The sequence below is a fragment of the Cinclus cinclus genome, chromosome 1 (genome assembly GCF_963662255.1).
Source record: "Cinclus cinclus chromosome 1, bCinCin1.1, whole genome shotgun sequence".
Classification (NCBI taxonomy): Eukaryota; Metazoa; Chordata; class Aves; order Passeriformes; family Cinclidae; genus Cinclus; species Cinclus cinclus.
In genome coordinates, this window is record NC_085046.1 from 93261383 (window position 1) to 93287391 (window position 26009).

The window sequence follows — 26009 nt, forward strand, 5'->3', positions numbered from 1 at the left end:
TGAACCAATCTAACGTATTCTCAAAGCAAATGTGTTTGGGTTTCAAATACGAATTTGGGCAGTATCTTTCAAACTTGATGAATATAAGAAAAATATGCTATGGGAAAACTATGGACTGTGAAAATACTCATATGCTACTGCATAGGTACTTTATGAAACAGAAATCTGGTATCACTAAAGATTTTTAAAACCACAAACCAGATATTGTAAGAGTGATTTCTTGAGGACTTCCTGATGAGGTCGCAGTAGTAGAACCTGAAGCATGAGCTAGAACTTGACTCAAACTGGAATTATTTATGGTCAACATTATCTCATGTTGTCCATTTGTAGACGACACCATACCCTGTGAAGTCATGACTTGAGTAATGTCTTGTGCACCTAAATGAAAGTGGCAGAAGAAAAAACAAATTCCATGAATATCCTTTGGTGGAATTTTTGACGTAACTTATTAGAGCTACTTATAGATTATTTTCTGAGCTACTATAACCAATGCAGCCAAGGGTAGGTGCTAGATCTGGCAGTATGAAGTATAATATTTTTTCACATCCAATTTATTCCTCTGTAGTTAAGACTTTTAGAATGAAGATTTTGTATTTTGCTCAAAACTAGGGAAGTTATTTAGTATTTTCATTATATAGAATCATAGAATGACCATAGAATGAACTTCCGCTACGCCAAGCTGCTCAAAACCCCATTCAACCTGGCCTTGAACACTTCCAGGGATGGGGCATCCACAGCTTCTATGGGCAACCTGTTTCAGTGCCTCACCACCTTCACAGTAAAGAATTTCTACTTAATATCTGATCTAAACTTACTCTCTTAATTCACCTTGTCAAAAAAATTGCATTAAGAAAGGGTAACACAAAGCTGTAAAATTTGCTGAAGATGCTCAAGCAAGAACTTCAAGTTTATTTTATTAAAATAAGGTGTTTGTTGGGAGTGAGGGGAGGCAGGGGGGTGACATTTTCTCACTGTGAATAATACCCTGAGTAAAATTAAGAAATTGAACAGACTATAAAACTACTGACAGTGCTTACCATTAGCGCTGGTTGTCAGCACAGACTCCTGCTCAGACAGGGACCCTATTGTCATGTTAGCAGATGATGTTACTGTGGGCTGCAAAGACAAGCCTGATATGGGCTGAATAACCACATTAGCTGGCACTGCATTTTCTGTTGCCTGGAGGGAGGGATTCTGTGGAGTCATGGTGGGATCTCCAGTCAGCTGCTGAGTAAGTAAATTACTCTGCTGTAATGTCTGCTGTAGGATACTTGGATCAATCTGAAAGACAAGTTTTCAGCAATCAATCTGAAGTTAACAAACTGGGTTAAATCAATATTCTTAACCTAAGTCCAGAATAAATATTTACTGCATAGAGAGTATATACAGTATTGAAAATCTATAATTAACAATTTAAAATTTAAATTCAGTTTTTATGTGTCTGTATATAGCCAGTGCCTAAAGTGACTATGTAACCAGTCTATTCCAATTCACTTTCCCTCCCCTCCTTCAGCAAAATGTTAGGGAAATTGTGATCACTTACATACCAGCATGCCTGGTCCCAGGTAAACACACTGCTGGTATTCTGTACTGTCCTATTAGTGAATGTAATGCTTATCGCTGTCTCCAAGCCTTTGAAAGTAAAAAGGCATGGAGCAGAGAGAAGGTTGATATCAGAAATTATTTAATTTTTCAGCTCCTAGGTGTGATTAAGGTCTCATTTCACAAGCCAACAGCTGATCTCTATACTTAGAGATAAGACATTTTCCTCTTCAGAGACATTTAGCAGTTGAGAAGAACAAAATGAAAATGTCCTCATTTTATGTTAAAAACTCCTTGAGCAGAAGGACTATGAGGAACTCAATGCAACTCTGCAGATGTCCCTACCCTGACCTTGGGGCTGTATCTGGTGACCTCCAGAAAGCTCCTCCAACATCAACAATTCTGTGCAACTCATCAAACACAACCAAGTTCAAGAAAATTATTGTTTTGCACATCCTAAGAACTTTTAAATGCAATCATCTCACCTCTGTCATTCCTTGTACAAGCTCAATAGGAATTTAAATTCTGAATGTAACCATTAAGAGCCTGCAAAGTAACACAGTGCCTCATGTTTAGAAAAGAACACTGTGCAATAATTTGAGTTTGTTTCAGGGGGTGGGTGGGTGCCTTTTGGGGGTAGGGTGGGAACTTAAAGTATTTTGAAATGTAAAGACAAAATACAATTAAAAGGAAAAAATATGCATTTTAAAGCAGTCTGTCAAAATCCCTGAGAGGTAAAAAAAAAACCTGAAAAAAAAAATGACAGAAACCAAACTAGAAAAATATCCCACTGTGCAGCTATTTTTTAAGTCTTCCAACACTGTACAAGTGATACAATATGTTAATAGCTCACTCAACTCAAGGGAACTCTTCCAGAATTATGTAGGCTCCTTAAATTTTTGTTCAGCCCTCAAAGTGACTGTACAGAATTAAAAGCAAGGACCAGTGAGCAACTTACCTGTAACGTTATGTTATTAATACCAGTGGCATCTATTCCAGAAATCTGAACATTTTGTCCAACCAGATTAGCAGCAAGTTGTAACTGTATTCCTTCTAGAGTGGCCAAGCTACCATCTGTCAAGGACACAGTTAAGTCACCTCCAGCTACCAAAGAAAACAGTTATATTGTAATGTTTTTATTTACCATTACTGACTACCTCTTTCAGCGTGCTTATTTTTATAAATTAAATCAATATAAAAGCTACATGCACACACATTAATTTATGACAAGATAATTTGAAGCGTATAATTGGATTGTAAAGTCATTTGATTGCCTGTTTTAAAGCTTCATAAATTCCATGTGATTTAAGAATTGCTATTTAGGCACTAGCTAGTGGCTAGTTCTTTTTGTTCTACAAAACAAGAATCGCTCCAGAGTAGCATTAGAAATCTTGAGAAATTTGGTTTAGATTTCCTTGGAGAGTGTGCTGCACCTAAACAAAGCAGCACACACACAGAGCATTTTTACATTCTGACTCTGAACACACACACAAAAGTTACTCCCACATTTTGCACAGCACAGACACAGTCAAGAATCAAACTGTCAAAGTTCATCCTCCCTCAATGCATCATTACAATGCTAATGCATCCTAAGGTGCATTAGCAACTGAAATCCAAAAGTCTTTAGAACTTGAAAAGGTACTAATTTCAGAAAGCTGAACAGACCATCTCTACAAAAGGTCTTGAGAGAATACATGGAAAAAGTGATCTTGTGTTTGACTACTTTCTTCTCCAAACACCGAGTGCGATCAACCAGTTTCCTTTGGTTGATGCTTCAAAAACACCTATCCTTCCCTCTTCAGAATTCTTTAGTATAATAAATCTGGTTTACAATGCACCCAAACAATACCTGCTCTGGCCAAAACCCACATTAGTAGTTTTTACGTCTGAACAAGCTAAACACTCTTCCTTTTTCTGTTCAAAAATCCAAGCAAACATCAATCAATTTTTCATCACAAGCTTATCACTAACTGTGCCTGTCAAATAACATCAGTGTCTTCTGAACACAAACAACTTGTTCATTTTGGAGAACAATTCAGGTCAAATCAGATAAGCTGGAATGGCCAGAGTTAAACATGAAACTAATATAATACTCTGAATTTGCGAGCATACCTGCAAAATAATAGACATGTACTGAAAAAAATGCCAAAGCACATAAAATCAAAGTCTCACTTGCAGAAATGACAGACTGTCCACGACCCACAATTTAAGCAGTACATTTAAGAGTACTAAGGCACATCTCCAGACAACACTATCCTGCTCTTAAAATGGTCCCTGTCCCAAGTTTACCTGAGCACCTACACAAATATTGGCTCAGTGAGCACTTATACAAAAAATACCTGAAAAAAGATTAGAAATTAGCAAGGATCATTCTCCAAAGGTCACTTTTTTGCAACATGAAGCATGTTGGGTATTCTGTGTCAGCTGGCCTCAATGTATGGCCATTTAATGGAACATTTAATGTGCTAATGCAGCTGTAGTCACTGCCAACTGGTGAGACTTAATATCCTAGGAACTTAATTATCCAGCATATGTGCCCATTCTACCAGTTTATTGTATTGCTAAAGAGCTTTCTTTCTTTGTGTTGAGGTTGGGTGTCTATTGGTTGGTTTTCTTTTGGGATGTGTGTGTTTTTTCTTTTTTATTTTGGAGAAATAACTACACATGTACAGCAAAGGATATGCACTTAAAAGACACTCTACATTATTCACATACAATATTCAACAACCAGTGTAGAGAAACAAACTAACTGCTTTGCATCTTTCCTTTTTAAATAAAACCAATGAAGTATTACCACAAAGAATACAAGTACTCCAGCTATTTGTTATCTGCACTTTCTTCCTCTCTGCAGTGCAATACCACAGTGGAATTGAAGAGACTTAGGTGAACTGCATGTATTTTTCCTTCATTCTTAAATAAGTAAATTTCTATTCATGTCACCACCGTTAATTCAGTACCACTTTTACCTCTTTGGCAAGCACTGTCTGGCCAAACTTTCTGAACTTTAATAGAATGCAAATGCCATAACTTGATGTCCACACCACCACCACCACACCATCCATTTTTACCTGACACTGAAGCAGGCAGGATAGCCTGGCCCACAAGTCCTTGTTGAAGTAAATTTTGATCAAACTGACTCGTCAAAACAGAGTTATTCATGATGAACACATTAGGGTCTGTTGAGGATGAATTAAGAAGACTGACAGGTTGTAGTCCCTCAGTTGAAGTCCGGGCAACAGGCTTCCTAACTTTCTTTGTATCTGGTTTATAGTGACACTGTATATGGGTTTTTCTGCGCCCTGAAGTACGAAACCGCAAATCACAGTGCGGGCATTTGAAGGGTTTTGCTCCCGTATGCAGGCGCATGTGGACTTTAAGACTGCCTTTTGTAGAAAAAGAATTACTGCACACATGACAACAGAAGAGCTTCTGGCCTAGAAAAGTTTAAAAACCAGAAAGATAAGTGATTAAACCTCTAAAAAGATTGACAGAGCAAAATAATCCATTTAACAAACCCTGTAACAGATTCTAAACTAATTTGAACAGAATAAATTTGAAATTATTTGACTTCATAATTTGGCTGCTTTTCAAATGAATTAAGGTTCTCAATTAAGGGCATATTAACTTTTTCCTTTTAGTAAAACTCTGTATGCTTTTAAAGCTTTCATGCAGAATCTTATTTGCTCACCTTCATGCCTATGTTGTACTCCTCACCTCATCTTCCTGACTAATCCAGTTATTTCAACTACACAGCTCATAAACTGGAAAATTAAAAGTCTCATCTCAACCTCTTCAGCATTTGCCTCCTACTTAGCTACTCATTTCCTTTTTAATTCCAGCAGCTTTATTCTTCTGTTTCAATGCTGCCTCAACTAACTGGTATTAATGGATTATAAGTAGGAAATTATTACAATTTAGTGAGATAGCATTCTAAAACACAGTATCAACCCCACAAAGTAATACAGAAGTACAAAAATATGGTCTACACATATACAGACCTCTTTGTCTCTCCTTTCAGAGTGCGTAACTTCTGAAAAATATCCTTGGTCTCAAATGGAATTTTTAATGTACTACAAGTAACAGCAAACTACAGAATTTACACCTTTAACCATATACACAGCCACATAGTTCACAAAAAGCAGAATGGCAGAAAACATGCCACTGCAGCTGAAAACCCACTATAACTCCTGAAATTCCCAGGCCTTCCAGCACAATATTGCTTCCTAGCTAAACAAGGGAAAGAAACTAATGCATTTGGTAAGGAAATCACAAGAGCAATATGTGCCTATGATGCCTGTTATTGAGTTCCAGTTACCATTTACACGTAAGAATTTCTCATCAATTTCCTGAGTTACAATTCAATTACTTAAAATTACAAATCCCTGGTACATTATAGTCACTTCTTGTTCAACAAAACTAAGTAAACCTCTGACAATGTTCTGTTTCAAAAAATGGAGAAGAAAGAGCCCAATAACATGAACCAATAAAACAACGGGAATCTGGGCTGCAGCAAAGTCATCTACCACATACACAGTACCACAAAAGAAGCCATCCAGCAGTCTTTCCCACTAAATAAAAAAATCTCCACCCATTGGGAGAAAGGGGGGGTGAAAAAATAAGAGAGAGAGAGAGAAGAAAACCAACAAAATAAAAGCAGGACGGAGCAAACAGAACATGTTTGTAATGTTTTGTTATTTAAATATGCAATAAGATTATGACCTGACTCTTAGGCCTTTTGTGTGAATAGTAGGAATCTGAAAAGAAAAATCAAGGATGGTTGAACTATGTTTTCAGTAGTTTCGAGTTAGCATCCACAAGGGAAACTTGGAGGATAGGTGATCACAAATTCAGATGAAAAGTCATAGAGGAATGGCAAACACTAAATTGACACTGCTTCCAAATGCAGCAAAAATTAAATGTATTTTATGCCACCGACACACCACACTATTGGCTACACAGCTAACATGTTAACAAGAACTGTTACGTAATCAGGAAACCAGAAAAGCAATTAAGACAGAAATGCAATAGTGAGTGACTTCAGTTATCCCACTTTATGCTACATCAGGATACAGGAACTAAGTGTTCAGATAACAAATGATAACCTCAGTAAGAAACTTTCAATCTTCCAGTAAAGCCCCAAACTAATTGTCTGGATCAATGCTCATTTCAGATGATATCAGGTAGGCTCCAATCCAGGCAACTCATTTACAGGTGAGGAACAGACTTGCTGTTCAAACCAAACTATTTTTAGGGGAGTTACAGACATTAATACCGTAAAATTTTTTTTATTGTTCATTTAAGTAAATTATGCATGTCTCAATATAAAAACAAAAGAACTATTAGATGTAAGTATTGCCCACAGACTAAGGTGGCATTCCAGAAAGTAATCCAGGCTCAAATGCAGAAAACTGCACATTAGCTAAACTTCATCCAGCACAAGCTGGCCCAAGGAAAAAGAACATGGAAAAAAACTCCCATAAGATAGAATGAAATAAAATAGGGAAAAGGCAGTACGGCTTTGGCAGTGAAAATTACACCTCACAAATCTGTGAGCACTCTTTGAAGAAAATCAGATTTCCTCTGCATCTGGATTTTTGGCATTTTATGCTGGTTTTATACAAAAAGACCTTAATAAAATTGCTGTCACAGGATGAAAGGACAGTCTTTTCCTGAACTAAAGAAAAACAGTTCTAAGACAGAACATAAATTGTTTATATGGACAATTTTCACAAGGCTGGAAGTCAGCAGAAGAGCTCTTGAACACCTGAGCAAGGACTCAAGCTCTGAAGTTGTACTATACGCAACGTGAATGAGCGAATGAACAGCAGGTTGGGAAAGTCTACTGAGGGATGTTAAAATAATAATTCACAAAGCTCCATCATATATTATCAAAAAGTCTGTACAACCATACAGAGCTTAAAAATTAAGAAGGAGAAACAATTTCTCTCTATTTCTCAGACAAAAAATGAGTGGTCTCAGGAACAAAATTATCAAGATGGCAAACTGAAAATCAAACAAATCCAGGAACTTACTACTACTGACTGTACTGAAGGCCATTCCTTTTTACCCAGTTTTTCTGCATTCAGAAAACAACTGGGTAAAACTAATGTAAAATACTCTATTAAAGCTAGTGAGTAAAGAGATGCAATCTCTTATTCAGAGTCCCACAATTTGTGAACTGCTTGAACCTGGAGTACACAATCCCTGCTTTGTTCCTTTCATTAGCCTTACTATCTGCTACTGTCTGTCCTGATCTACACAACAGTTTCATGTAACATGAGTATTGTTTCTTACTAAACAACAACAGAAAGTACTAATACTGTAAAATAGAGAGGGAGTTTCCATGAGCAAACTAATCACACATTACAGCATGAAAAGCTTTCTATCTTGTTTTTTTTATTATTTTTGAAAAGAGATAATAATGAAACCGCATACAGTTTTAGAAATAAATTAGTTCAGGACATGGTTTATTACAGAAGTTCAATGATAAGAAAGTAAGTATGGAAGACTTAGAAGGTTTTTTTTTAACTAGCGCAAAATCGTAGCTGAAAAATTCTACTATTAAAATCAGACCACTCTCAGGAATACAAAAACCTACTCTAAAAATCTAAATATTACAGATGCCAGGTTTTCATTCAACTTGCAAGATCAAACAGCTGAATGCTCAAAATTTTTGTACTCTTATTTTCCAGTGTATATAGCAGCACCAACATTAATGTTTATAGGGTGTTTTTTCTCTAAGTTAAATTTATAAAATTCCTCAATTCCACCTTCTTACTCATGAAAATCATTTATCATTGAAATGCTATATAAGATTTGACACAAACATATTCAAGATACTTACATATACAGTTTTTGCATGAGCTGAGACCATGCTTTAGAGGCCTACTAATAGAGAAGGCTGCAATAACATTTTTTATTCAGAATGTTCAGATGTGATTCATCTGATAGTGTCACAAGTACCAAATTTCCCCTAGCACAGCCACCCACAGTTCCAAATACTAGATCACAGTGAAACATAGCATTTCTTGAAAAGTCTGTACTTAAACAGCTGGTCAAGAAAGCAAACACCTTCTAACAAAGACATGCAGAACTGACCTGTGTGTGTCTTAACATGACAATCCAGAGTGGATTTTACAGTGAAACTCTTTCCACATTCATCGCACCTATACGGCTTCTCTCCAGTATGGATACGAACATGCCTAATAATTCCAGGATAAATGTATAAGTGAATTTCTACTTTTATGTCAGTTTGTACAAATATTTATTTTCTATCTTATCAAATTTAGAAGTAATTAAATACTTACACTAGAATAACTGCAGGAAGAAAAAAAAGATTGAAGTATTTGCATTTTTTCAACAGACTTTTACATGTTTTTATACACAAGTATTAGAGAAAGAAGAAACTATTTATTCTAAAACTTCCTAATAATAATTTTACACAGCAGGAAAATAACTATGAAAAAGCTGTATTAGTCATATTCAGAATACATAACATTTTGACACAATTTTAAACCACTGTGAGAAGAAAAATGTATGGAAATATTGAAGTCAAACTTCAACATGGGCACAAACATTATATGAAACTCTTACTGTTAAAGTTTCTGGTGAACTATTCAGCAAATTAAAAACATAAGAAAATCTTTCCATTCCTCACCTGACTAAATCACTGGGTTTTTTAAAGCTTTTCGGACAATAACTGCAACAGTTGGCATATTTGGGCTCTGCTTCCAGTTCTGCTTGCTTATCTTTGATTTCACTAATTCTGTCTTTCTCTGCAGCCGACTGGACAAGAACTTTTTCTGAAACAGTAGCACTTTCTTGAGGCCTAATCTTTGCCAGTTCTGCTGTCTCTTCTTCTGTAAAAGTTATGACACCAGGACGAGATTTTCTGGAAGTTCTCTCAGAGCTTTCATCATCATCTTCAACACATGCAACTTTTAAGTAAAAAAGAAAAAAAACAACAAAAAATCAAAACAAACCCCCCCTGGATTTATGATTCTTATTTATATAATACCTAACACAGGTTAAGAAATACAGGAGAAAAAAGTCTGCTATTTTAGTGACATACTAAAGTAGCTATATCACACACAATACCTTTAATGCGCTGGACAGATCATGGAAAACTAATTTCTTTAAACAATTCACATAACAGCAATTTCAGGAGCTCTGAACAGCAGACATTATCCATGCTGGAAGGCTATTTTTTACTATCACTATTACAGCATTCATGTAATCCACCCAAACATCTGTATTTCTTATGCAGTAAGGACTGTAAAAGTAAAAATGAAATCATTTACCTCCCCCTCCTGTATCTGTAGCTGTTGCTACAGCTGAGGAGACTGCCTGATGTTTTTTCATATGTTTTTTGCAGTGAACAGTTGTTCGAAAGCTTTCATCACAGAATGGGCACTTGTAAGGCTTCATGCTCATGTGAGTTGCCATGTGCCTGGTAAGGCTCCCATTAGTTGTGAAGGAGGTATTGCAAATGCTACAGCTGAATGCTTTAACTCCTTAAAGTAACAGAAACAAATAAGTAGCATGCTATTTGTTTAAGTTTACTCACACAGGACATTTACAAAACCCAAATATGGGTTAAGCTAATATAGATCTGGTATACTCAGTTTACCTGTATGAGTCTTCTCATGTGACTTAAGAACTCCTGAGGAAACAAAACCACGGCCACAGAGTTGACATTTATAAGGTTTCTCACCAGTATGTGATCGTACATGTTGTTTCAAATGGCTGGATTTCTTAAAACCCTTGTTGCAATATTCACATCTATTAGAAGAAAATAAGTTTTCATTAGTTTCACGTAATTATTAGCCACAAAGGATTCAGGAAATTCTGTTACAAAAGCGAAAAGTGTAACATACCTATATGAACGCCTACTTTGATCTTCATTATCCTCAAGAAAATGAGGCCGTTGGGTGTGCAATTCAAGTTCTTCCTGTGGTGACTGGTCTTGTATCAAGCGAGTGGTCTAAAAATCAAAGGCTTGAGTGAATTTCAGTAACACAATATTTATATACAGGCTCACAAATAGGCAACAAAAAAACTACAGCATTTACAGTCAACATAAGTAAATTTATGCTTCCATGTATTTTGACAGGAAATTAAGAGTGCCTTGTAATACTTCATTCTTCCACACTGAGAGGAAAAGCATCAAAATGTTCAGCTACTGAACTGGAATAAACAGACAACATAGTGCACTTACACTTCTCTGAATCTCCACAAAAATGTATCTAAATTGTCTAAATTTTCTAGTGTTGGAGGTGTTAAATTTAAAACCATAGCATCCATTTTAAACACTGAGTAAGCAGCAAAACACAGTGTTGCTGACAGACTTCACTACTTTCTGAACATTCCTGTAAGTAAAAGCCACAACAGAATAATCCTTGAGAACAAGAGTATATTTCAAGATTTGAAGCCAAGGAAATTCCGAAGCCTGTAGGTTGAAATGACTCAAACTCTTCCAGATCCTAAGACCCACATCAGTTCTCTGACAACATTTGCACTTTGCAAACAAGCTTGAAGGGACAGTAACTCAGAGATCACCATGGTCAATACATTACAGCAGATTATCTTCATGCTAGGTACTTCTACTGTCATAAAAGGTTACATTTAAACTGTATGTTTAGCAATTGAGCCCTTTTACAAATTTAACTAAATGAGAACCATGCAAAAACATCATACACTGCAATATGCAAGCTCCATGAATGATCATTAAAGATCTGCAATGCTTTTTTTAATTACTTGATAATATATGTCTAGAGAAATTTAATAATTTAATTTTGCAACTTTACATCCACCCCTTAGTTTTAAACTCACAATCCAATATTATAGTATTTTTTAAGTCTAGAGCATCAAAACACAGACCTCCTTTTCAGAAACTGTAGTCAAGTCACTTATCCTCTCCTCACCTTTCTATTTTCCAGTTGTTAAACATAAGCAATCTAGAGAAGAAATCCTCAAACTTTTCCAACTTCTTGTTTTATCTATCACCAATGAAACAGTGCAAGAAACAGTTCACAACTGAACACAGAACAATTAATCCTGCCTTCAAGTAGTACTTACTACGTTAATAGTGTCTGTATTTGGAACCTGAAGAAGGGCTGGTGGATGATAACTCGTTGAAAGAGCCTGAGATTCAAGTGTGCTTGAATCCTGCAGCTGTTGTACAGCTGGAAATTGAGTCTGTTGATTGTAGCTGTCATTCACAGTAAAACCTGACAGAAATTAAACAGTCATAAACCTGTAAAATACACTGATTTGGACTTTGAATAGCACCACACTTTTCTGAAGACTACCTTCAAAAGAGAATTAGTAGCATTACCATATAGTAATAGTTGTACTCTTCACTGTTGAGCATCAAAACACACAAGTTTCTGGCATCTATGTAATAGGCATAACAGGGTTACTTACCATTTGCTGGAATTCTATTGGAAAATCTCCTCCACAGAAAAACAGTTTGAAGTTTCTTCAGGGTGCCACAATTACCTTAGAGCCATTGAAATTTTGAATTTCTTGTATGTAAGCATGCATGTGTCAAACAGGTTGACCCATCTCCCTTTATCCACGTTGGTACCACGCTCCCTTAACTACACTGGAAGCCGATCACAAGGATGCAAAGCTCAGTGGGGAGGATGGCGGGTGAGTGGAGGAGATGACCCAATAGGAGAACTCCAGTTTCTGATAAAGTAACCCCATTTTCTCCTACTTTGGATCTCCTCCACATATTCCCACTCTTTAGAAAATAGTAAAGTAGAGCCTCTCAAAGGCAAACTGCAAAGTAAAAATTAACACATTTTTATTCACATTTCCAATATAAAACCCTGAAATTTTTGTTTGGTTTTCCTCTCCTGAAATAGCAATCTTAATCATCTCCTTTTCTAAATGAATGAATGAAATGATAGCACCAATGACTGAGAGCCAGGGAAATACAGCTCAGATTGCAGTGGTTTTTAATGCTATTAGAAATGTCCTTTCATCAGTCCTTTAAAGTCTTAATACTTCCAGTATTAAAAAAAACCCCACAATGTCATGTGGAAAAAAATTAAACCACAGGTATCAGTAATTAACATATGGGCAACAATTTCAGTACTTCTGTGCAGTTTGCCTTTAGTGGACAAAAAGGGTGAAGATTATGAAAACAGGGTAGAAACAAACCCACCTCAGATGATCACAGCATCAAAGGCCAAAAAGCAATGCTTATAGAATGTTTTTGAGCAACAGTAAAACAAAAACCTGTATGTGTTGAGTTTAAGCAGAAATTTTTCCAAAATGCACTTTCCACAGCAGAAGAATATTGTAATCAGTAGAGAATAAAACCCCTATTTATATGCTATTGCTTCCACCATAGAATGAAAATTCATAAATGTAAACAAATCTTGAAAGCATTATTAATCAGGTCATAACTAGTCACCAAAGCTAATGCTGAAACCTGTATAATATTTTCTCTCCTAGAAGTAGCACAAGAGTACAAGAAAAAAAAAGTTCCTAAAACCTGGACCTTGGACCTCAATTACCCTTTGTGAAATGACAAAAAGTAGCCTGAAGAAAGCAATGAAAAGTTCTGCAGTGATAAGAGGGTTTCCAATTTCTACTTCTCAAATCAATTTTAGAAGTATCTTTACAGAAAAATGACATTCCACTACATGGGATGGGAGTAGAAAAAAACAAGACTCAAGAAACTGAAGCAAAGTGATGTTACTTATAGGCCCTACATTTAAAAAAAAAACAACCAACTATTAAATATACTACATGAAAACTTGAAACTTCTTTTCTAATCACTAGGCAAATTTTACCAGCTAAGAAGGAAAAAAGAAGTTACTGTGCTATGACTTATTGAATTTCACAATGTTTAAATAAATTACTGTCATCCAGAAAAATTTCCCAGGATCATGCAACAAAATGCTCAGAAAGAGATCTGAATGTAGAGGTATTTGAGGACAAACTGAAGAAAGAATGCTACTTCTGAAAGTAGTTTTGGAATAAATAGAAACCAAAGCTGTAACAAGAAGATACATGATGCATTTCCATTCTGCTCAATTTGTAGCATAAGGGTAAACTTCCCCTCAAAATGTAAAAAATATCTGACAGTTTTGAGCATTCTAAAGGCATTTGCTAGCACCATACTATTTCTACAGAATAGCACTAAAAAAACCCCGCATACCACTAAACACCAGAACCCAGACATTCAGTCTGAGAGAGAAATTTCACATTTATTTTCTGCTCATTTTCATCACTGTATGTTGTTTCCCAGAAGCTTCTGATCAATCTTAAAAGAACAGAGAATATCTTAAGCTCTGTATAATAAGGGGAACCTCTACAAAGTCCTCTAAACTTGGAATTGAATTATGTGTTTTTCAGTACAAGTAATAATTTGTGTTGCTTGGGGGTTTTTTTGGCTTTAGGACATTAGCAAACCTATTATCTCCTATAGTAACAAAACAGTGAAAAACAGAATACTCTGGAAATAATTTTGCACATAGAAAGATGCATCTTGCATATGAGAATGAGGAAACAACAGTATGATAGTTACATATGTATTATGTAACAGTATGATACAATATTTAATTTAGCAGAAATTTCACAGATCTTTTAAATTCTAACATTAGAAACATCAACATGAACATGTGCATCTCAGCAGGGATCAGTGATTAACTATTACATGTTCTGCAGGTTTTCTTTTTAAGCAAAGGCAACCAGCTGAACAGTACTGACTGCAAATACGTGGAAACAGTTACTGAAAGATCAGAATTCTAAGCCCTGAGATTGCAGATCAGCTTCTTTGGAAAGCAAATAGCATTCTGGTGGCAAGGGCATATTTGTATGGGCTATAGAAGTAGCAGCATTTGGACTTCCTGTTTTTCAAGATCATTCACCTATCACCACTATTTGAATTATCATCAACCCCGCTTACAGGGATATTTTCAAGGAAGTAAAGGTGATATAATTTATATGAAAACACACTGGCTGACAGATGATATTCAATAACCCAAAGACAATTTCAGATAAAAGACACATTTGTTTGTTCCGACTTCACTTAAAAGTCTTCAAATGAAGATGCCTGAACACACTACAAAGAACCTAAGCCCTTTCCTTCAGCCTTCATATCTAGGTCAAATGAATCATAGATTATGATACTGTAGCACTCTCACAGGATCTACACTCCTTTACAAGTCTGAACATATGGGAAAGACAGTCTATCTGAAAAAACAAGAAATTCAATAGAAGTATTACAAACAAACCTGAAAGAAGAAACAAAGTTCTGCCTGTCTATGCAGACCTAGAAATTAGCCTTATCTGTCTAAAATGGAAAGTCGGGCTTTTTCCTTTAAAAAAGGAAAAAGGAAACCAAAAACCCTTTCAAAGATTTTTTTTTAAACTCCTACATCATTTTATTAATAAACACTGAAGCAAAATATTTTATCAAGAATACAGCCTATAAATATCAAGAATAAAAAAGACAGCATTTTAAGCTTGAATGTTCTGCCTAGCTGATAGGAAAAAGAAATTAGGAGCATGAAGCACAGATGCAGACATAGGGAGAGGGTCGACCAATTTAACGCATGCATCCGCGCAAATGCTTACCTACCTGAAATTCAAAAATTTTGAAGGGCTCCAGGATCTTCAAGGAAACTTCAAAGAGTTGGGAATCTGTGGATGAGATTCCAAGTAGAATAGGAAACATCTTATACAAATGAGACTTTAAAATGCCCACACCACATATGTTCTGTTTCTCTGAACCAATTTTACAACATATTGATGATCAGTTTAGATTTCTGATAATGAAAGAACTGTTTTGTGGGTTCTAGGAGTCTTTCCCCTCCCCAAGAAATCACTCAATATTCGTATAATGCAGAAGATACACATACACAGAAACTGAAGTTTAAATAAGATACCAAAACAAGAGTTACTTATTGGGTTTATAAATTCTAATGAGCCATTAAATAAACCAAACAAAAACCACCACCATTCTTCAGAATAATGTAGAACAAAAGGCTGGGGTTTTTTTCCGTAGTGTCTTCTCATTCATTTGAAAAACTGTAAAAGTCAACCAATGAAAACAATCATAGTATTTTAAGAGGATCTGCATCAATCTTGTTTAATAAAGGTGGAAAGTTTAATTTTCTTTTCTTTACACGCAAAATAGCATAACCTAGAGAATTAAAATTGGGAAATTATACCATTTCTTCACTGTCTGATGCAACTTACCACAGTCAATTACATTTTTACAAATGATGCTATACAATTAAAAGGGAATGAAACTAAGAATAGAGAAGTTTGTGCAGAAAGAATACCAATTGCTGGTTATCAGCTACATGAAGGTTATTTCCTAGAGTCAGAAACAAGGAGACCAAGGGATAAGCCAGTGATGTGTGCTTCCAAAACAAAACAAATGAAAATCCCTCGAACATTCCCCACCTCAGCAACAGCCCCCTGCCACAAAACTCAAAACAACCCGGAATAAAATCCCAAAACAAAATTAATAGCTTCATATTACGTAACAATTCAAGAAATCCAGCTGTGAAAAGCATAAAAATACAGTAATTTCTTCACTATTTTCAGGCTACACATGCCTATGAATGTTTCTCTGTATTTTAGGGGGAAAAATAGTTTCCAAGTGCTTACAATCTCTTAGTTTGCTAGTTTCATTGCTCAATAAAATATAAAAAGAAACTGCTGCAGAGAGGTGAAAGTATGATTTTTACATGACTATATTTTGCACTGTCTTTTTCCAAAATTAATCCCATTAGCTACTCACTCAAATCTTAAGACTGTGTTTCTGAACATCTCAGGTTATGAGCATGTATAGAGAGGGAGAAACTTGTGCAAACTGCCTACTGCCACAGCAATTTCAAACATAATCGAGGAAAGAATATTATATGCGTGACTATAAAACCCATACTGTAATGACTAGACATTGGCTCATAAAAGCAAAAAAAAAAAAAAAAAAAACCATTAAGCATTCATAATATTCTACCAAGTACAGCTTCAGAATGGAAATTTTTTTCCAAGCCCTCTGCATTGCAGTTACTTTGACTGCAGATACTCACTTTGGAAATGTTTTATCATAGCTATGCTGTAAAGTTGGATTTACAAAAAATATTTTTACCTCCTTTACTTATTACTAACCTTGTGATAAGCTCTGTTGATCAAATGGCTGCTGTGTTATAGTCTGTTGTTCAAACTGACTGATATTTTCCTGTAAAGCATGCTGGGATGTCACAAATCTATCTGAAATGGGGAAAGGAAGGAGAGGGGAAATATCAAGAAAAAAGATGCAATTAAATGTATATTTCAGTTGCTTCAAAACCCCCATATTTTACAGTCATCTGAATTTTCACATTAAAAATAAACTAAACAATTATTAGCTGAACAGGTATTAAAATTTTTGTTTATAGTACGTTTTATTTATATTCCCCTGTTGTACATGGTAACTCACTGAACCATAAGAAAGAGCAAAGAAGCAAAACCAAAATATGTTGTTCCACTATTACAAATAAAATAAGAACATTAACCTCAAACCACAGGTATTATTTTCTAAGTAGACTATAAAGCAGTGTTTTTTAATAATAAGAGAACTGACGTGGTAAGGTTTTGTGGACAAATTATTTTTCTGTACATTCCTTTAATAGTTTTGTTTCTTACAACTAAAGGGTGCAAATCCTAATCTTTTTATATTTTAATAGTAAATCTAAACAGCAATGAATTAAACTGTACTATACTTTAAGTCTACAATAGGTTGTCTTTACTCCATGTACTTTTGCAGTTCCTGTCAAGAAACAATTATTTGAGAACTTGTACACTTACCTCGTTATAAACTTTATCATATTTCAAATACTCACCCTCATCTTGCTCTAAAGGCTGATCAGCCAGTTCTTGTTCTAGTGCTGTTTCTTCGGTGCCTACTACTGGCTGCTGGTCTAACTCTAAAATAGCCTGCTGATCTGTTGCAACAGTTTCAGACTGCTGCAGCTCATCACTTTGTATCTCCACCTGCATTTGTGTAGAAACATGAATGTTCTGCTGATGTACCGCAGAATCATCTATTGAAGAAGACTGCTGATTCTGCTGAAGCTGCTGCGCAAGTTCGTATCTACAAAGTAAGGTGAGAAAGTCTTTATGGTTTCAGTTAGACATATATCCTATTTATACGAACAATTTTTATTTGTACTATACACTGTAATTTACTATACCTGCAAAGGTGCCTAAGGTTTGCTACCCATAAATAAAAATCCTTATTCAAACATATATACTTGCGACAGAGCAAAGCTGCCTTTCCAAGTATAATTAAGAATGGCTGCTGAACTACACTGAAAGAGTCATACAAAAATTGCAAGCATACCTGTGAGTCTTCATGTGCTTTTTACAGTTGAGTGATGTTTTGAATGTTTTTTGACAGTAGGGACACATATATGGTCGAAGGTCATTATGGATCCCCATGTGTCGCCTGAGGCTACCACCAGTAGTGAAGGCCCCGTTGCACACAACACACTTGAAAGCTTTCAATCCAGTGTGTGTTCTAATATGTGCCTTCAGAACTCCAGCTGACACAAAACCTCTTCCACACTGAGAGCACTTAAATGGCTTTTCACCTGTATGAGACCTTTTTAAGAGAAAGCAGAAGTAAATATAGATTTAACAGTTTGATTTATAAAGTTATTAAAGGACTCGATTTTTACATTAGTGAAATAAACCAAACTAAGGCGACAGCTGCATAGGATGGAAGAGGCTCCAATTAAGAAGAGCCAGAAATTTAAATTTATTAAGTTACAAACAACCTATCAGGGCTAAAAACAGTCCAATCTCCTTTTCTGATCATACTTTGTCTCCGTCACAATACTTGGGTTTAATTTCTCTGATCCAGATGGTGTAGTATTTCTTCAGACTAGCATATTATCACTTACATGTATTTTCCTCAATTCAGCTAAAAAACTGTCCACAGAAGTTTGGAGAAAAAGTCATGGTTCTCCTTGTACATACTACCACTACACTTAACAACAAACCTCTTGGGAAAACAACTGTCCATCCTGAACAACTCCTGAACAAAGCAGAACCTGTCTCTCATAATGCTATGTGAAAAAAATATCCAAGTGGGGAAAGCCTCTCACTTTTATTATCAAAGTACACAGCACTCACTATATCTTTCCTTCCAGAGGTGCTAGAGGAGTTTCCCTCTGGGACTACACTGAGATACAAAACAGGTGGAAGGAAAAGTTAGGAAATGAAATTGAATGCAACAAGAATGTTAAGGGTTACAACTGTAGCATCCCAGGAGAGAGCTAGAAAGAAGGGAAAGCTAGGAAATGGAAGATAAAAGAAGCAAGATTTAATATAATCAGGAAAAGTTAGGCACAGCTTATGGTAACAGTAACCTTGGAAGTCTATGCCCACCACAGCAGATGCTATAACAAAGTATATGACAGATATTAAGGTCACTGTTTTGCTACAAGTACACACGATAAAAACCAGTAGTAGGGTATCCTGAACTTCCTTGGTGTGCCTGGGGATTATCTGACACACTATTCATAGTCACTGCTCTACTGAAAATACCCCTACTATAATTTTCCCTCTTTCTTAGAGAGGGAAACAAGCTTTGCAAGCAACAATCAGCACTACTCCATGAGGACACACTGTCCACAAAATCATGAAGCATAGCAATTTAATTTTAGCAATGCCAATTTACAAAGAGCAAACATGTAAAAAGAAAATTCCTCCACAAAACCTTGAACAAAGCCATGCTTCACTCAGTAGTCTGTTGAAAGATCAAAGAAACACAGCAGCAAGTGATTGGCACCCACATCATATTTTTGCACTTTCAGTACACTTCAGAATTATTTTAATTTAAATCAATCCATCTGGAATGTGTATACAGAAGACAGTGAGAAATCTATGTAGGATATTACAAAAGAAAAGATGGGATATTGTAAAGCTTCCCTTCTTCCTGTAAAGGTACCATATAAAACCCAAGAACTGTTTCAAGACAGTCTGAGAATGCAAACATATAGAACTTGGTTTGTAAAGAGAGTATGAGGAACTCACTATTATCTGAGCTAGAGAGAGTGTGAAAGCAGAAGAGAGCTCACATTGCACAAACAAGCAGATTGCCACCTGCTTGTAAGGACTCCTCCCTTAGATTATTGTAATCATTTCTGGTGGGGTTTTTACATATTTCTTCTGATTATTTATAGTTTGTAAGTCAGAGAGCACTGTTTCATATCTTGACTAAATGTTAAATCTCATTGCCTGTAAAAGTGCAACCTGATCTAAGTTTGAAGCTACTCTTCTTTTTAAAACAAGACGGGGTTAGTTACCTCCATTGGTTCTCCTACAACCTAATTTTTTCTATGACTCCATGACTATGTGGTTCTAACAAGCCCTGACTACACAGAACTTGAACTGAGCTTCAAGCAACAAAATGATCCCCAACAATATTGACTCGATTACAATGTAAGCTCAAATTCTTCTAGATTTTCTATATAGAACAAAAGGCAAATTTTCTTCTCAAAAAGTAAGAGTTACATACAAAGCAGGCAATCTGGAGTATGCAATTACAAAATTACCACAAGAATTCAGAAACAGTGCTTGTTGTTTTTCATACACAGTTCTGGAAAAAATAATCCAAGTGTCAGTAAACTAAACTGCACATTGAACACAACCGCTTATACTGCTAGAACTGCACATAGGCATTACTTAGTCCAAAGCTTCCTCCAACACTACAAGAAAAAAAAATCAATTATCACTGGTTTAGTGTTCAAGGGATGGTAAAAAAAGTCTTTTCAGCAACTACTATATAAATTTCATGCCTTTCCACAAATTTGTTATGGCATACATTTCCTTTTATTGTGTTTACTTTACCTGATGTGCTGTTTAAGATGACAGGATTTTTTATAGGCTCGATGGCAATAATAGCATTTGTATGGTCTCTCTGCATTATTCACAAAATTACTGTTAAAATAGTTTTGGAAGACCTGGCTATTCCTCGGGATTGGCTGGATAAGACCTGCATTTATAAACACATACACACACAAAAAGGAAAAAATTATTCCAAAGATGCAGTAGTCAGAACAGCTAGTACTTGTAAAGAAAGCATTACTAAACTTGTAGTATCCAAAAATAGAAATAAATTGTGCATATTCTCAGCATTTACTTAAAATTATGCACACATCTATTTTTATCAATATTATACTGTACATGATATTTTAGTAGTAAGTCCTTTTATTAACAGGTCCACCTCATTACAGTAGCAGCCTTGTCCAAAATAAGCATTAACTTCAGAAAAAAATTGACAATTATTAATTCATTGCTAATCCAATAATATCTTCTTCCAACCTCGACCTTAGCAAATGATGTTTAATCAGTGTATATCAGGTACTATCAGGTATACAACTTGACAAACAGTTAATAAGCTTTTTGTGAAAAGCACTGAAACAGGTAGAGAACAATTTGCTGACTTTTTTCCATAGGCTTTTAGAAAAATTAAGACTATTTTAGACAGCAAAATATTTATCAGCAGCAATGCCACTCAAAGACTGACAGTATTACAAAGTAACATTATTAGGTTCTTGGCACCTCTAAAACAACTATGATTTTTTTTTTTTGGTGGGGGGAAGGAGTAAAAATGTGGAAATATTGTCTTGAGGTTGAGAAAACATAACACCTTCTAGATAAACTGTAGAACTTATTTTTACATTGAACATTCTAATATCAGCAGGGTTCCTGTGTTATCATCATGTGTTCATGTGTTATCCTGTTAGCATCCATAGGAAACAACTTATATAGTATTTCTTGTTAATATTAATCTTTCTTCAAAGATCAGACTTTCACTGAGAAGATCTTAATTGTATTGAAGTGGAGCTTCTCTTCAAAATTGAGAAATGAGATTATACTCATTTCCGGGGTTCACTCAAGAAAGAAATACTGTGTGATCTGTCTGAAGCTGTCAGCTAAATTTTGATTGCACCCCAAAATTTTAAGTTTCTTCTATCTGATATCAAAATAACCCTTACTCTTGCTTTCAGTAACTCCTGGATGCAGAGAAAGCAAAAGCATTTTTAAGGACTGACAACAATTTTAGTGATACAAGCTAAAAGTATTACCAATGTAAGATTCCACCATAAAAATGTATAACCAACAAGTCAGAGGTTAGCAGGCTGTTCAATCAAACAACAAAGAGTAAACACCTCACCCACTACATTGACCCCTACTGGACAACAAGATATTGTTTTGTTCAACTTCTTCCAAAAAGTGGTTTTACATAACCTTGTGACAATATTTATACAATAGAATAAAATTAACTGGATGAACTCTCTAAAGCAGGTTCCAGAATTAAGCTGCCTTTTTTTTTTTTTTAAGCATGACCACTAATGATTAGTACTAATTCAGTTGAGATCATAATTAGAACAAATATTTTAAAAGAATGTAGCAGACTTACTCTTCAATATCTGCAATCTTTATTTCAAATGTTTATTGAAACATGATCATCTTAAGAAGACTCTAGGTAATGAACTATCATCTATTCCATACAAACAGTCTCATAATATTCAAATAAACTGCTAATATAGAAATGCACATACTTTCTTACTGGTAAGGATTATACAATTTCACTGTAAATAAAAAATACTGTTCCTATGAATTCTAAAGCAAGGAAACTATAAAATATGGGACTTTGTTGATGTTTGATTTTGATTACTTATTTGAATATGCATCTTTACAACTGAGCTCTGAATGTTTCTTCTTGATTAAAATGCAACCTTTATATTCCATTGAAATCCAAATTTCAAGGGAGTATGGATTTACTTGCTCTTTACCTAGATCAGTTATGAGTATAGGCTCTTGCAAAGGAATGTCTGGTACTGGACCACTTGACTTTCCTACTCGGACTTTTGCAGGTTTACGTTGATGTCGCAGCTTTCTTAGCTCTGTATGTTTAAAATGTGAAGTGATGTGAGTTTTCCGATGGCCCGATGTTCTAAACTTCTTGTCACAGTGAGGACAAGCAAAAGGCCTAACACCTGCAAAAGATCAAAAACATTAGTTTAAAAAAAAAATCAGTTTAAAAATTAGTTTAAAATTTTATTTCCATCAACCTAGAAATGTAGCTTCAGAATACTGATTCTTTCCTGGTTTGTCTTTTTTTTTTTTTTTTTTTTTGCCTTCTCTCATGGTGTTTATTGTAACATAGGTTTTCAAAACAGGTCCATAAAACTCAACCAAAGTAACAACTAATCTGCTAAACAGCTAATTGACTGAAACACATCACTTGAAGCAAGTCTGCCATCAAGAAACTGGATGATGCAAAAGTGACAGCAATTTTCAAGTGTTTCAGCAGCTCTCCTAAGAATTGCACATTGTAGGTTAAAGTCTTTCTGAAACAAACTCTTTAAAAACTGTGAGAAAAAAGAATCAACAAACACACAAGCAACTATGTTATATAATAGGATAAAAGAGAGGGAATGGGGATGTGACAAATTCAAAAAACTTCTAGATCCATCTCTGAAAACATCAGCTCTGTTTGATGGCAGTCAAAGAAGCATGCCAACACAAGTATCAAAGAACAACTTTTGTAATGCAAAATTCAGTAGAAACATCTCCCTGGGAGAGATTTCCTGGAGAACTTGGTAAGTTAGAGACAGGCAAAGCTGAATAACTTTCTGGTTTTGCTCAAGGGGAAGTCTTGCACTTAAAAGGCTAGGAAACGTGACTGGGTATTATGAAAACAGCTTTTATCAAGTTCAATCACAGGCAGAAAAAATGTAGAAGACTGAACCATTCTTCACAACACAATAAATGAAACATTATCTGAAACCACAGAGCAGTTCCATAAACACTGGACTACCTGTTTTCCAAGTCACATAGTGCTTCTGCCACTCTGAATTAATCTGAATGCTTGTAAGAAGTAAGCCCAACTTTAACAGAAAAAAATACTGGTTTACAAAAAAATTAAAAAAAAAAAGTGGAAGACTTTCTGCAGGTGAACCCCACATTAATACTTCATGGATAAAATAAATCAAACTATAAAATACATTGCACCCCAAATGCACCTGAGCCAATAAATTCTACTTTTGCAGAGGGTAATTACATAAACAGGAATTAAAGGGAAGAGCAGCACATTTATCTTGCTGAAACTTTATTTACCTCTATGAACAAAGAAAGAACATGGAAAACAACCAGGTAGCCTACCAAAAGTAGAAAATTCATTGCTCTTTATGGAAAGGATAGTTCAAGCACATAAAAAGGTTTTTAAGACATCACATATTATGTAAACATAGACTATATGATCAGAGGAATTCTAGGATATTCAGTGTAAGATGCTGAAAACAGGCAAGTTGGTGAAAAAGTGGAGCAACACTGTAATGTAGAACATAAAATGGGAAGTGACCAGTCCTGAGTGTTACAGTGAAATTATCAAAAAGCATGGGGAGGGGGAAGAAAGATACAGAGCAAATATTAAAGATGACTGGGGATAAATAAAACCAGAAGTCAAACTGCAAGAGTATGACTCTTTGGAAAGCACAATTAAATACATCCAGAATAGTCATATTAGAAAGGAACAACAGCTGACCCATCATCAGAAAATTAAATGTCCATGTTTTTTGTTAAAGATCCCAAAGTTTCAAAGCCATGAAGCACTAGAGTTATGACAAAAAATGACACTTACCATGTACAACACTAAAATTATACATCCTCTCATAGATACTAACAATTACATGGCAGACATGTCTACAACTTAGACATATCACAGTCTTTTCTCATTCAAGATCCCACCCACATCATATAATAAATAAAGCCATTTCAAGGCCTTACCTGTATGCAGGCGAATGTGAACTTTTAAACTCCCTGAGGTGGAAAAGCTTTTCATACAAAATTGGCACTTGAAAGCTTTAATGCCAGTGTGTGTTTTTATGTGTGCTGTTAGTGTGCTCTTCACAGCAAAGGCGCGGAAACACTGGGGACACTTGAATGGCTTCTCATGGGTGTGAATGCGAATGTGGCGCACTAAATCGCTTGGTTTTTTAAATTCTTTAGAGCAATACGGACAAACATGCCACCTGATTCCATTTTCTTCACGTATAGAACCTAAAACAAGGAATATCAAAATGAATGCTTTTTAAACCTTCTAACAATTCCTGAAAAATCCCACAACATTGATGTTACTGTGCAAAGCAATCAGAACACAAAAAACCTTTGTGGAATAGATGCCATCCCAACACACTTCATAGAATATTAACTTCTCTATCTGATATATTCTACTTCATGAAAATGGTGATGGCTGGAATGACAAAAAAAAAAACCCAAGAGAATCCTGTTGAAATTCAAATAACACAATTTCTATGCCACTTAATGTAGAAAGCAGCTGTAAATGCAATATAATACACCAGTTAACTTATAAATAACATATCTAACATGAAATTATCCAACAATGACTGTAAATCCTAAACCACAACCACACCAAATTATTTTTATGTACTCAACACTTATCTAACTGGAAGAGGTACTTTGCTTGACCCTCTCTTTTGCAAATTCAGACTTAAATTACATTTTGTTAACTTGTAAAGGAAGAAACACTGCCCAAGTCCTTCTGGATAGATTAACAGTTTAAGGCTACCTTTTTTACAAAAGTTCTATTATGATCCAAGAACCCTAAGGTCTGCCCTAAGACAACAGGACTCTTTTTCTCAACAAAAAAATTAAAGAAACCCCTTCTAAAACCTATCCAAGTTTTTTATTCATGTATGTTGTTCCGTATCAGATTGTTTGTTTATTTAAATCAGTTAACCTCGTTTTTATTTTCCTGTCAACACACTGAGGTCATGTTGCTTTATCAAAAAACAAAAGTGGTTGTGTTTGACTGTAAATCAGTGACCTTTCATTTTTATTTGCAGTCACAGCTTTAGAGTTGTTACCCTTAAACACAAATAACAAAATAATTATTAACTGAGGAACAATTTTATGTAAATTTTTATCACAGCTATTCTGAAGAAGACAAGTCTTTACTTTGGATCAATTTCTCCATCCCTTGCAAAAGAAAAGCAACATCAATGCACCTATGAAGATCCTACAAAGATCAAAGTCTGCATTATAGCAGTGTATATACCAGGCTGGCAGCTAAAGTATGAAGGTTTTACTTGGAACAAAACTTCTAGCAGCCATAAAGCTCAAGCAACCTTGAAACTGAAGTTGCATTTAAGCACACAGAGACAAAATGCAGGCTTGTATATACACAACACAGTATACAGAGGCAGAATAATAACATGCATTTATGGTGACAATATCGTATCAGTACTGTGATTCCAGAGACAGGTGACATGAAGAATTATTTATAATGCCAGCCTTTGTCCTTCCCTTCATGGGATCAAGACCTGCAGTCCTGCCCTTATGCTACTGTAAGGCCTCACTTCAAAACGGGAAGGATAGTCCTTGCAAGAACTCTTTACTCTGGGACACACAATGAAAAC

The 26009-nt window shown here is 35.3% G+C and overlaps 1 protein-coding gene across 1 annotated transcript in view; it reads right to left on the bottom strand.

Moving 5' to 3' along the window:
* ZNF236 (zinc finger protein 236) overlaps positions 1-26009 on the bottom strand; it is a 60744-nt gene that overhangs the window by 12207 nt on the left and 22528 nt on the right. Inside the window, exons 10-25 of the mRNA XM_062500687.1 lie at positions 24358-24630; positions 22362-22565; positions 20410-20554; positions 17897-18157; positions 17397-17647; positions 16684-16791; positions 11620-11771; positions 10419-10525; positions 10172-10323; positions 9843-10055; positions 9200-9479; positions 8641-8744; positions 4611-4976; positions 2501-2646; positions 1038-1281; positions 199-378 (exon numbers count right to left, since the gene is read on the bottom strand). Of these exons, the coding sequence (XP_062356671.1) occupies positions 199-378; positions 1038-1281; positions 2501-2646; positions 4611-4976; positions 8641-8744; positions 9200-9479; positions 9843-10055; positions 10172-10323; positions 10419-10525; positions 11620-11771; positions 16684-16791; positions 17397-17647; positions 17897-18157; positions 20410-20554; positions 22362-22565; positions 24358-24630 (3186 nt within the window). The remainder of the gene's footprint in view (positions 1-198; positions 379-1037; positions 1282-2500; positions 2647-4610; positions 4977-8640; positions 8745-9199; positions 9480-9842; positions 10056-10171; positions 10324-10418; positions 10526-11619; positions 11772-16683; positions 16792-17396; positions 17648-17896; positions 18158-20409; positions 20555-22361; positions 22566-24357; positions 24631-26009) is intronic.